This window comes from Myxine glutinosa, chromosome 4, assembly GCF_964187855.1.
Source record: "Myxine glutinosa chromosome 4, kmMyxGlut1.1, whole genome shotgun sequence".
In the NCBI taxonomy this organism is placed as follows: domain Eukaryota; kingdom Metazoa; phylum Chordata; class Myxini; order Myxiniformes; family Myxinidae; genus Myxine; species Myxine glutinosa.
Genome location: NC_136264.1, coordinates 152,215,404 through 152,229,704, shown reverse-complemented (window position 1 = coordinate 152,229,704; position 14,301 = coordinate 152,215,404). Strand labels below are relative to the sequence as shown.

Here is a 14,301-nt window from a genome sequence, read left to right as displayed (position 1 = left end):
ATCCATTCCTCCCACCTTTCCACTCTGACCACCTGCCTGCTGAACTCTTCCCACGCCACTGCTCCTTCCATGCCATAAAGCCACTGCATCCCACCATTCCCACCTCCTCCCACGTGAAACAGCTTTTATCCTCCTACCAACATCCCCACCGTCTACTTTCCATTTGGTCTCCCACACACACAACACTTTCAACTTCCTTCTCTGCGTCATCTCCACCACCTCATCACCTCCCTCCCCCCCTACCCCCCCCCCCATTGATCCCATATTCAAACTACATAGCCGAACCTCACTTCTGAACCACTGTCTGCATGGCAGAGCTAGTACCATCTTGATTAATTTGGGCCACTAGGGTCATCAATCAGCATCGCTGCCTGTGCTGACCTGCTGGACTTCCAAATGACTAAAACAAGAAGCCATCCTTGGTGCTCTAATAATGTGGCGGGTGTTTCCCTTCCCCTTTTTCATCTGGGGAAGATTAAGCAATGGACACTTGACATCGCACATATATGCAGAAATTGAACAAACCTTTGCAATCAATTGGCAGGCAGCGTGCAGAGCCAGTAATTTTGCATGCAGCTCTGGTGACATCAGCTATGCAGTCCTGCTTGCATGGGTAATTCTAAAATGCAATGGGAGCAGCCTCTGTGCTGCCTCCTGTTCATGAGCCTGATTGATTGTGCCCGACTTTTCAGACAAATTAGGGACGGTCGACCGCCAGAGTTTTTCTGTAGAAGAGAAAAATAAATTATACCACAAGGCAAACAATGATATCACCTATAAAAAACATCATCATCATAATCTAAAACTTGCATTTCATAATCAGCATTTCTGCAAAGGAGTAGGCCATTCTATTGCGGTACTCTGGCCCTACTTTATACTGGGCACTGCATCAGTGACATTCTTGCTCATCCAATGAGGAATGTCATTCACAACATGTCTATGCCTCAACAATGATGCAACCAGCAGACTGAATTTGTAATATAATGCAACCAGCAGACTAAACCTAACAGCTTCGAGGTGAATATGTGTACCTCTTGGCCATCATGTCAGCCCACCAGTCTCATCCTGACTCAAAATGAAAAAAATTCTGATCCCACTCTAGATTCTTTTGTGATAACCATATCTTGAGGTCCTAGGTCTCACAACCAACCATGATTTGTCCTGTCCATATTCACTACTTATGATTTGACTAACAAGACATGACTGGACATAGTCCATGCTCGCATTCCGAGAACACAATATCTACAAATAATGTTGATTGTGGGCATATAATCCTACTTTTCATCTTGCACACCTGGATGTGGTATAGGTATCATTTGTATGACCAATTAGAGAAATAAAATAATTTTCACACATTGGTGACCTCTTCGTCTTTTACTATCTCTCACCTGGCATTGCAGCCTTTCCCCGAACCATTCCATTCATTTTGCTTGAACTTTTTCCAGCTTGTGGGAACTTTTCCTTTTATCCACGATTTCCAGCTTTTTCCTTCCGTTTAAGGTGTTAAGTGTAACGTACAGTCACGTGAAAAAGTAAGTACACCCCATGTAAAGTTTTGACTTTTTCAACATATTTCAACATACAGCTATTTGATCTTCATTTCAACAATATTGATAGATAAAGGTGATATAATATAACAAGTATCATGAAACATTTACATTTTGTAGTCCATTGTATAATTTAAATAAACATAAATGCAAATTTCACATGTGAAAAAGTAAGTACACCCCTACATTTATCACGATTTCAAATACCTAAAATTAGAATCAGGTGCACATGATTAGAACATCGTCAGAGAGGATCTTGGAGGAACGTGTCTTATTTAAACTTCAGACATTTAGTTTGGTTTGCTCTTTGTTGTTGAAGTGTGCGGCGTCACCATGCCTAGATAAAAAGAGCTCTCTGAGGCCTTCAGAAAGAAGATTATAGATGCCTACGAGTCTGGGAAGGGATTTAAATAGATCTCCAAACAATTTGAAATCAATCATTCGACTGTCCGGAAGATCATCTACAAGTGGAGAAGATTCCAAACAACTACCAACTTGTTCAGGCCAGGCTGCCCCAGCAAGTTCAGCCCGAGAGCAGACCGCAAGATGCTGAAAGAAGTCTCTAAGAACCCCAGAATGTCATCACGGGACCTACAGGTAGCTCTTGCCACTGTTGATGTCAAAGTGCACGAGTCTAACATTAGAAAGAGGCTGCACACATTTGATCTACATGGGAGGTGTGCCAGGAGGAAACCTTTGCTGTCCAGAAAGAACATCAGGGCAAGACTAAAGTTTGCCAAAGAACACCGAGGCAAAGACCAGCACTTCTGGAACAATGTGCTCTGGAAAGATGAGTCAAAGGTAGAGCTATTTGGCCACAGTACCAGAAGACATGTTTGGCGAAAACCAAAGACAGCATTTGACCACAAGAACCTGATACCAACTGTAAAGCATGGTGGTGGAAATATTATGGTTTGGGGCAGCTTTGCTGCATCAGGGCCTGGGCAGCTCACCATCATAGAATCCACTATGAATTCTTCATTGTACCAGAGGGTGCTTCAGGATAATGTGAGGCCATCTGTCGGAAGGTTGAAGCTCAACCGAAGGTGGACCTTGCAACATGACAATGACCCTAAACATACCAGTAAATCCACCAAGGAATGGCTGAAAAGAAAGAAATGGAGGGTTCTGGAATGGCCAAGTCAAAGCCCGGATCTAAATCCCATCAAGATGTTGTGGGGGGATTTGAAACGAGCTGTGCATGCAAGAAACCCCTCAAACGTCGCACAGCTGAAAGAATTCTGCATGGAGGAGTGGGCAAAAATTTCTCCCAGTCGATGTCAGAGACTGGTAGACAGTTATAAGAAACGCCTACTTGAGGTTGTTTCTGCCAAAGGGGGCAATACCACCTATTAGAGCCAAGGGTGTACTTACGTTTTCCACATGCGAAATTTGCATTTTTGTTTATTAAAATTATACAATGGACTACAAAATGTAAATGTTTCATGATATTTGTTATATTATATCACCTTTATCTATCAATATTGTTGAAATGAAGATCAAATCGCTGTATGTTGAAATATGCTGAAAAAGTCAAAACTTTACATGGGGTGTACTTACTTTTTCACGTGACTGTAGGGAACCACCATTTATTGCTTGCCTCCTGATTCACACGTGGTCTTTTCTACCTTTGTCTCTATGTCGTGTGTCTGTCGTTTCCTTAGTGCTCCACTGAGATTGCATTAATTTTCCACACTTTGTAATTTAACACTTGAGACATCATGATATACTGTAAATGGATGAGGTGTGTGTGTGTGTGTGTGTGTGTGTGTGTGTGTGTGTGTGTGTGTGTGTGTGTGTGTGTGTGTTTGTGTGTGTCATACTTTGTGTCTATCAATTACTTACGTCTATTAAATAATTACATACTATTGAAATGTATCTTTAAACTCTTTAGACTGCTGAGACCCCTTCGACCTTTGAAGACCCTTTAAAACCTCTAATATCCTTAAGATCCCAAAGACCCCTAAAGACCCAGAGGGCCCAAAAGTCCCCGAGGACCCAAAAGTCCCAAAAGACCCAGAGAAACCAAAAGACTCTCAAGACCCAAAAGTCCCCGAGCACCCAAAAGACACCGAGGACCCAAAAGACCTCCAAGTCCGGCAGGCAGGTTTGCTACAAGGTGGTAAAGACCAATGAAAATTTGGTCCAATGGACCAAAGGGCCCCCTATTAAACAAAAAGATGTGGTGAGGCATGTTCTTGAACCACAAAGGAGACTGCATTCAGAGTGTCAGATGAAAGGTGTACTCTTGTGAAACATAACATGAGATTTATAATGTCTGCAATGGAAATAGAACAGCTATTTTAATGTCCCCTTTGAAGGATCATGTTTTCATCATAGAATGTCCCGTACTGACACTGTACTTTGTCTTTGTTGTCTCTACCACCGAAGGTGGACGAAGGTTATGTTTTCACCCCTGTCTCTCTGTTTGTCTGTCTCTTTGTTTGTCTGTCTACCACACAACAACAACAACAGGCATTTTAAGGCCATTTTCCCTGCTTGAGTGGGGGTTAACCTTTTTTGTCTGTCTGTGAGGATGATATCTCAAGCAGTTATGGACAGATTCAGACGAAACTTGGTGGATGAGTTGGGTAGGTGACAAGAACAAGCCAATTGGATTTTGGTCAAGGTAAGGAGGTACAATAGATCCGGCCTATCAGAGGGAAACAAAACGTAAACTGTTCAGTCTAACCAGAGGTATAATATTAAAATGTCACATTCATCAGTGAATTTTGACATGCTCCCTCTTCAAAGTTACTTTAGGCCCCCCAAAAGGTGAGGCTGATCTTTAATCGTGGACGGAGTTATGTTTTCATCCTAGTTTGTCCTTGTTTGTTACTTGTATATGGGATGGTCTGGTCTGGTCTGCTATTCGGTCTGCGTGTCTTAAAAATATTAGGGTTAAGAAATTAAGTGTAATTTTCCCATAATAAATAATGGAAAACGAGATCCTGCATAACGAAGCTTTGCTACACGAAGGGTATAAAGATACGTAACCCCTTTAAGTGGGGAATACCTGTACACAGACTACTTTTACAGCAAGTAATGTCCAATCTCCATCCACCGGGAGGTTGGGTACTCTGTTAGTTTGAGCAGAATTACCATATTGGGTCATTGTATTGGTTCACCAATCAAAATTTAGAAGCACATTATTTGGTTTTCGCAAGCATCTTGCTATGCACGACATCTTTGTTGTTACTTGCGAAAATCGACATTGGCCCTTGTGAGGGGTAGTCCATGGTAACTCCCTGTGAAAATATTGTTACGGGTTCGGAGTCGTGGGGATAATGAGGGGTGACTCGGAGCTGCTTCCCAACCTCCAATCCTGAAGCTAACGAGTCGCAGATAACTCAGTGGCATGACGGATTGCGAAGCAACCATGGATGCCATCTGAGGTGACTAAATCTGGTTTGGCCCCTGTGCCCAAATCTTGCGTTACCTTCTTGGTGATTTAGTTATCTCAAATAAGGAACCTTGTTCTCGATGCTCCACACTTATTTATTAATTAGGTATGGCCGAGTGGAACCGTAAGTGGGATGTCGGCTAGTCTATCATAGGGAACCAGTGGGGTACAACATACTTGTGACATACTATGTATAACTAGATGCAAAACAAGGCCCCAGCTTGTATTCCCTCAGACGAGGCGTGGTTTCTGCGAGTGAAGGTCACGGCAGCAACTTTTTACTTTCGCATGTCACTTTCTCATTGGCAAAAAAAACAAAAACGTATTTTTCCAAAACCACAACAATATCTTCCCTTTTTACAATATTCTTTTTGTCCATTTTGTCCTCTATTTTTCTCATGTTCTATTATAATAAATAGATCTCATTGATGTTAAATCTTCTTGATAATTTCTCATAGATATGTGAGTCACAGCAGTTTTGGATGTTCATACATAACTGTCACCTGGTTCTGCTCACCTCTGCATCATGACCCCACTTGTCTGACTTTGGCAAGCAGGCGTGGTGGTCGGCGAAAAGTACGAGGTGGTTGGTGCTTACATCTGCTTACTGAAGTGCTCCGTATGCCTGTGGCTGCTGTGGGACCACCGGACGACACAGGAAGGCTGTTTGTCGTAGAGAAGGATGGTGTCGTTTGGGCACTTGGTCCCCAGGGTTGGCTCCAGAAAGATCCTTTCCTAGATCTGAGGAAGGTTGTACAAACAGGGAGCAGGGTAAGAATTCATTAGGAACAAAAACATTTTCATCGTAATCACTGCTTATTCTGGCTCTCCAGTTATTCTCCAGTTATTTATACTAATCACACATTCACGTTTTTACTTCTTTTCTCACTCAACATTCAATGACGATCTATTTTGTAGTAACATTCTCTAAATGAAGGGCATGCTTTGTCATTCATCTGATTATGTTTTCATGACTGCCAACATTCTAAGTGGTCATCTACATATTACATATGCAAAGATCAGTAATTTTTGTCATGCTGCTTTCCACTTTCACATTTTGCTCTTGCTTCTTTTCCTCCACTCTTCCTCTTCTCAATCTTCCTTTTTTAAATACCTCCTAACCCTCTCCCAATTTTCCCATTGCATTTATAATATCTAGCACAAAGATGTTGTCATGGAAGGTTGACGCGTTGCCAAAATGAGCATAATTTGCCTTACAATAAATAACAACAACATTATGGATGAGATTTGAAATATATTTTTCAGTATAAAATTACAGGAGAAAGATAACTATCCATAGCAAGGAAGGGAGAGTGATGTGAATCATGAGGGCTTAAGCAGGCAGAGCTTGTTGATCGAGGCCTTAAACTGTTGAAGGTTTTAGATAGCGAGGAAATCAGGAGGTGGCAGCCAGTTCCAAATTATAGCAACGTGAGGAAAGAAACAAGATGTGCATTTATTGGTTCTGCATGTGTGAAGGGACACTTATTAAGGGAAGCTAGCTGAATCCAAGCAAATGGAGCAAGGACGCATCGTGGGAGGGGGAACCGCAGCTGATAACTCAACAAAGCAACTGACATGGTAATAACACAAGACGGATGAAGAGGAAAGTGCTCTGTGATGAGGCAGGAGATGAAGACTTACTGCCAGTAATCTGTCACCAACAAGCAACAGCCTTAGACTCGGGTATAGGTACTCTACTAAGAACAATGAGCACAGATGGAGAAGCTCCACCCAAAATGTAAGACCAGTATTCTACCATATTGTTAGCTTGGAGTTTGTAAAAAGTCAGGGGGTGAGAAAAGGGGAAATAATTCTTCACCTGGAAAAGAAACCCCACTTTCTGGGGAAGCAATAGTTGCCATGTGGGGCTTACAGAAGAGATCTAAGGAAGTTTTCACTCCTAATATACTGATGTAAGAAATTCGTTCAACATGGAAAGAGAAGGAACATTGGTGTAGATAGGATTTCCAATGAAAACTGGGATTGGGTCTTAATGTGATTAAATTAAACAATGTTTTTTGAACTCATTCCACGGTGGAGTTTTGGTCAGAGTTATGGGAGTTTGCAGTTCAAATATGGTTCGCAGCAAGTGACAGAGACGAAGACAACGGGGATTTTTAGTTGTTTCTCATTTCTGGTTTCTTCATGAGTGCACCTGGTATTTTGAATTGCATGAGAACATGTCCAAAAACGAAATACGCCATATCCCTCATCTAACTGTTGTTTGTTTCCTTTACTGTTGATCAAATTTTGAATCCATACTGTCCTGTATCTTCATGTACGTACTTATTTGGTCTGGTTATATCGACATCGAGTTTGTGTTTGTCTCCAGGCCTCAGCTCGGCCACATGCTGGTGAGTCTTTGGCCAAACACATTATCTCATTCCTTACCTCTTTCTTCTTTCCCTTACTATATCCTCTCCTCCTGCTCATTCTTTAACATCCTTCTTTTTTAAATTCAAAACATATAAAATATAAAGCAGAACAATATAAAATTCTCCTTCATTCATTTATTATTATCATCCTTCTCCACTTTACGACACTAAATTCATTTTAAATGATAGTTACCCTGGTCACGTAGTGCAAAGCGGGGTTAAGCAATTGGTTCTCTCTGTCTGTATGGCAGACGTCAGTCTATGATCGAGGAAATATTTTATTTAAATCGAATTTTATATACTAGCAATGGTACCTGCCCTACGGATGGGGCTTCAATTGGGAAGCCCAAATGAAAAGGAAAATATCAGAAATTGAAGGCTTTTATTTTATTTTAAACGATTCATATAAACATCTGTTGAATCATATCACACGCAAATCATCAAAATCTAAACAGTACATGGCGCCCATTTTGAAAAAAGATTGAATTCTGCAAAACGGAAGCGGCCGCTACACGTCTTTCTCAGTCACACGTTTATGTGTGAAGAGTGCGCGCCGAATCTGTAACCCGGAAGTGGCCGCTACACCTGTTTCTCATTCACTTTGCACACACTGCCGTGTTTCTTCGGAACTGCACGTTCATATAGGAAGAGTTCGTCAGGAGTCGATCTACTCTCTCCTGGTATGTATAATTTCAACAAAAGCCACATCACTGTTCATATCGGTAAATATTATTCCATCGTGTTTGGAAAAACTGGAAAATTGTAAAACTTGGAAAACTTGGAAAAACAATATAGCCTATTTTACTCCCAGGTGTCCCAGGAATACCCACCCAAAATATCGTTGCGATCGGTTCAGCCGTTTTTGCGGTACCTTCGAATGGACAGACGGACATTTGGTGAATTATAGTAAGATTGAACAGTGTAAAATATGAATCGGAACATCAATTGGAACAGGAACCTGCAGTTTAACAGTAATTTGGCTCTAAATTTGGTCAATTGTATGACGTTTCGTCCCGAGTGCGCATTACCACTCATGGTACAGAAATTGCTTCAGTCTGTCTGTCTGTCAGTCTGGCAGTCAAACAAAATTGAAAATCATTCTAAACCTGAAACGTACAGTTTTTAGGAACGTCATAAAAGACACAAACAACATGCACGCATAACGAATTTAACGTGTTAAATAAGGAGGTGTAAAAGAAGGTGTGTGCATCAGTGGTAGTAAACTCACAATTAAATGTTTTTGGGTTTTTTTGCATCCCTTAAAACTTTTATTTTATTTTAACTATATATTTGAACACTGAATGAATACAAATAGCATTGTTTGCACTTCCAAGAACCTCCAGTTTAGCAGTATTTTGACAAAATTTACACCATCTCAACCAATCAAATTTGCCACACGCTATGGGGGTGGAATATTAGTGAGACTGAGACAAAAATGGCAGTGCCTAACAATACAATGACAGGGCTAACTTCGTCCAATAGATCTGTTTGTTGAGTGTATCTTTTTCTCATAGATAAAGCATAATTTGCGACTAATTTGCGACATAATCGACTTCCGTTTCCGGTCCCTGGAGCAAGGAAGCGTCTTCGACCTCTGCACGGCTGCAAAAGTTATAGTATTTTTTCCATTCGTGTCTTCGTCAATTTCTACTCGCTTTTTATTGTGCATGTGTTGCAGTGTGTTTTCCAGTTGGTGTTGATTCGCAATTCTTGCAAACTTTTGTATAATTTAATCGTTTTCTGTCTCACCGCGTGCGCGGCCTGGTTTCTCTCAGCTTCCCGACCCCCCATAGGTGTTCTGTGAATTTAAGTTCTTTCCTTCGCTGTATTGCTTATTTCTTAGATTTTCTCTTCTCCCCCTAACTTCCCCGAACATCGACCACTTGTCTAACGTTTTAAATCTCTTCACGACTCTTCTCGTCACGTCACGTCACGCCTCTTCAAAGCTGTCCATGCGCGCACACTTTCGAAGTTAAGTAACCTTTCACAATTGTGTTTTTGTCGAAACTGTATCCTCTTTCGGTGTGTGTAACTATTGTTGTGTCTTTAATCGTATTCTTGGTCTTGGTTTTTCATACCTGTGTACAGAATCGTCGGTTAGTTCGTGTCACGTATTCTGAGGCCTAGTGTAGTACTAGTAGGCTACCGTGTCTGACCTTGGCTTGAGGTTTTGTTTCTGTCTCAGCGGTTCTTCGATTGCGCTCGCAATTACTTCCGGTCTCTATTTTTCACGTTTCACGTTCGGTCTCTGTCTCTGTTTTCATCTCAACTCAAAAAAAAGAAGAAAAAAAAGATCCCTTCTCTGTTCTTATCCATTGTTCGTTCTTATTTGTTCGTTCGTTCTTCGACCACGTTGTTCGTGATCACGTGTTCACGTCGTTAAAAAATGTTTCAACTGTCCCCTGAAGAACGGTATTCTGTCATATACTATAACACCTTTTTCTTCTTCTTCTATAAAAGGATGCTTTCGACTTGCTCACCAAATCTATTCATTCCAAAAAAAAATTCCATCTCTTACAGTTACAGTGCCTCTTTCATACATTCCCTAAACTCTCCAGAACTCCACCCATCCTTCAGCGTCCTCAAACGTATTTTTGACTCGAAGGTCTCAAGAAACTCATTTTGCAAGAAATGTTCGTTTCCCATAAATCGTACATTTTTCAAAATCCAATCTCACCCCTCCCCTCCAAATCTTCCCCATCACCCCTTCCCTCCAAAACTTCCCCATCACCCCTTCCCTCAAAAACTTCCCCATCACCCCTCCCATTCAAAACTTGCCCATCACCCCTCCACTCCAAATCCACCCCCTTGCCCCTCCCCTCCAAATCTTCCCCATCACCCATCCCTTTCAAATCTTCCCCCTTGCCCCTCCCCTCCAAATCTTCCCCATCACGCATCCCTTTCAGATCTCCCCCCTTGCCCCTTCCCTCCTAAACTCCCCCCACACCCATCCCCTCCGAGACTCTCCCTCACTCCTCCCCTCCTAGACTCCCCTCTCACCTCTCCTCCTCAAAGCGCCCTCCCCGCTTCTTCCCCCTTCCAACTTTCACCTTCATCTCCCTCAACATTCTGCCTCACTCTTCCCCCTCCTCAAATAACACCTCACTGCGCCTCACCCAATCACCATCAAACCTTTTGTCCGACCCATTCTTCCCTTTCTCCAAGCTATTCTGAAATCTCTGACACACCTTCAACAGCTCTCCCTACCTCTTCCTCCTCTTCCACATCTTACCCTACTGCTCCCCCCCCTGTTCTGTATCCGATGCTCCCCCTTCCTCTTCTTTAACAGTATGGACCTCAAACATCCGGGGCCTTCGCTCAAACTTGACTGATCTCTCCATACAGGCTGCTTCTGACAAACCAGACGTGATCTGCTTAACAGAAACTTTCCTCCTTCATGATGTCTCTGATTCCTTGGTATCTCTCCCAGGTTACTCCCTCCTCCGGTATGATAGACCTGAGCCTCGTCCTGGAGGGGGGGTTACTATCTTTATAAAAAAACTCTCTTCCTCACTCGCCCTGCACTGCCCTCTCTCCACCTCACCCCCAGGAATACCTTTGGCTACGGCTTCCCCTTCGCTCCCACCTTTTGTTCATATGTGTGTTATACCGTCCACCAAACAGTGATGACTCCATCTACATCCCGCTGTCTGATAATATGGACCAACCTCTATCTACCCATCCCAACTCTCTATTCCTCATATGTGGTGATTTCAATTGTCACCATGCCAGTTGGCTGGGTGTGGGTACCTGATGCCATGGCTCTTCAGCAAAGGACTTCTGTGACTCACTGGGACTGACACAATCTGTCAGTTTCCCGACCCGGATCTCAGTCAACGGAGCATCTTCTCTTCTGGACTTGGTTATGACTAACTTCCCTGAAAATGTCTGCTGCTCTTCTTCTGCTCCAATTGGCTCATCTGATCATGTGCTTGTTAAAGTGGACATCTCTCTGACCATTCTCAGAGAGCCTCCTCAGCGTCGACGAGTCTGGCATTTCACTCAGGCCAACTGGCACGGTCTTCAAGCAGCCATCAATCATCTGGACTGGTCTCCCATCTCTACCGCCTCTGACATCAACTAATCCTGGGAATTCTTCCAAAGTAAATTGCTCTCTCTCATGCACAGATTTATCCCATCTTGTCTTCAGTTGTCATACCCTTCCTCCCGTCCATGGTACACGGAGTCTTGTGGTGAGGCTATTGTCCAGAAACAACTTGCTTTCGTCTCCTGGAAAGCAAATCCAACGGAAGGAAATCTCATATCCTTTCACGAAGCCCGAAACAAGTGTGTGTCCACCCTCAGGAGAGCCAGGAAACAATATCTCTCCGTTCTCAGGACAGAACTCTCTTATCTGTCTCCCTCTTCCAAATCCTCGTGGCGTCTGGTCAAATCTTTTTCTGGTGTTTGTTTCCCCTCCATCCCCTCCCTCACCTCAAACGGCCACACGGCTGACTCCGCACGTGAAAAAGCTGAATGCCTCAACTCTGTGTTTGCCTCTAAATCTTGTGTCCCAAACCCATCCCTCTCTGTACCCACCGTACCCAGTCGTACCCAGCTGCTCCTGGACTCTGTGTCCTTTCCTCCTGACAAGGTGGAAAAGTTTCTGTCAACCCTCGACTCTGATTCTGCAACTGGACCTGACGGCATCAGCCCACGGGTCCTAAAATCCTGTTCTTCCACTCTTTCACTCCCTCTCTCTGTTCTCTTCACCCTCTCTTTTGCTCAAGGTCATCTGCCATCTGCTTGGAAATCTGCCAACATCACCGCTTTGCACAAAAAAGGTGCAAAAACAGATCCCAGCAACTACAGACCAATCAGCCTTCTCCCAATTATCAGCAAAGTCATGGAATCCATCATTGCTTCAGATATGAAATCTTTCCTCTTCTCCAATGGCTTGATCTCTGATCATCAATTTGGTTTCAGACCTGGTCACTCTACTCTGGACATGCTGCTTCTGCTTTCTCAACAATGGATGGAGGTCCTCAATGCCAAACAGGAAATTAGAGCTGTCACCCTCGACATATCACGTGCCTTCGACACGGTCTGGCACCCCGCTATGCTCACCAAACTCTCCTCCTTTGGTATCCATGGAAATCTCCACGCATGGCTGGCGGACGTCCTCTCTAGTCGTAGTCAACATGTGGCCCTGAATGGGTTTCTCTCATCTCCTCTTCCTGTTCAGGCTGGAGTTCCCCAAGGCAGTGTTCTGGGCCCTGTGCTTTTTCTGGTCTTCATCAATGATCTCTCTGACTCTCTTGAAAATCCTCTCTATCTCTTTGCTGACGACTCTACTCTCTGTTGCTCCATTCTTCATCCCTCAGATCGGCAGTCTGCAGCCTCCTCACTCTCTGCAGACCTGGACAAAATCACAGACTGGTCAAACAAGTGGAACATGTCTTTCAATCCTGACAAATCTCACACTCTTACTATGTCTCTCCAAAAAGATCGACTGGACAACCCTCCAATCTACTTTCTCAACAATCCTCTCCAAGAAGTTCTGTCACTCAAGCTTTTGGGTCTCACTATCTGCCATGATCTTTCCTGGGTAAACCACATTTCAAATCTGGCCTCCAAAGCCAGTCGCCGACTGGGCATCCTCCATCGTGCGAAGTCCTTCCTTGGCACACCTGAGCTCCTCACCACATACAAGGCTTTCATCCGCAGCTCAATGGAATACTGCTCCCCCTCTGGGCTGGTGCTCCTGCCTCACACCTAGCTCGTCTTCACGCTGATGAAACCAAAGCATTCAGAATCATTGGAATCTCCCGCGATGAAGCTAACTCCAAGGGCCTCTCACTCACTCACCGCAGGCAGGTTGGTGGTCTTTCCGTCTTCTACCGACTCCTCTCTGGCCTTGCCCCCCCAGTTCTCTCTGGGCTCTGTCCCGCAAATATTCCTACAGGTCGCACAAGATCTGCCTGCAACACTCTTATGGTTAAACTGCCAAAATCAAGACTCTCTGCTCACCTTCACTCCTTCATTCCTCTTTTCTCCCGCCTCTGGAACAAACTCCCTCACTCTCTTCAATCCCACTCCACCCTCCAGGTCTTTAAAACAGCTGTTCACCACCATCTCTTATCTTCTCCCATCCAAAACCTTGATCTTTTCTATCCCCGCTAATTTCACCCCAATTCCACTTTTTTGAAATACCAACTTCTGTCCTGGAAGTCCTTGGTGTCCTTGTGTTTTATACTTCTCCCACCCCCCCCCCCCCCCCTTCACACGCCTCCTCCCCCCAAGCCCTCTCCCTCCCACACATCTCCCTGCTCTTAAATGTTGTGTGCACTCAAGTGTTTGTGTGCTTCCCCTTCTCTTGTCTTCCGCTCCCTCTTTTTATATATTTTGTTTGTCTGGTTGATTTGTTTGTGAAATAAATGTCAGCTCTTTCAAGAGCCTCGATTCAGTATACAAAAAAAATAAAAAAATTGCTCATTCCAAAATCATCAGTTTCTCCAAGAAGAGTTTGCAGAAGGTTCTGTCTGCTCTGGACTGTTATATTTGACACATTAGCTTCATATGGTTGCCATACGGGGGCGGGCGAATGAGAAATGCATCTTAATAAAAAATAAATGGCAAATGCAATTATTACTCAACAATCGAGTAACTACCCACTCTCTCCAGGAGCGAAATATGGTGTCAATACCCCCTCCCTTAGGCAGGGATCAATGATTAAACTACTTGCACTATTCCACATGTATAGGCAAAAATTGCAAATCATCTCCATGAATTGGCCCAGCTGTTTTCAATTTGATAATGATCAGACATATGCACATACAGAGATTTACCTTATTTTAATACATATTTAGGGGTTAAAACCCCTGCTCCCTCTGGGAGTGGCCTGGGAGAGGCGGATGGTGGGGGAAGTGGGATAAATATATTTTGTGCTGTGGCTAGTAATCCCCCCCCTATCCAGCAGGGGGCAGTAAACAACTTTCACTCTGTCACGTGTAAAGGGAGAAATCGTGTCATC

The 14,301-nt window shown here is 43.6% G+C and overlaps 1 protein-coding gene across 2 annotated transcripts in view; it reads left to right on the top strand.

Moving 5' to 3' along the window:
- LOC137425421 (hedgehog-interacting protein) overlaps positions 1-14,301 on the top strand; it is a gene marked incomplete at its 3' end in the record, with an annotated part of 149,682 nt that overhangs the window by 27,640 nt on the left and 107,741 nt on the right. For both annotated transcript variants that reach the window (XM_078776630.1, XM_078776631.1), the window contains 1 exon segment: positions 5,508-5,721. In XM_078776630.1, the coding sequence (XP_078632756.1) occupies positions 5,508-5,721 (214 nt within the window).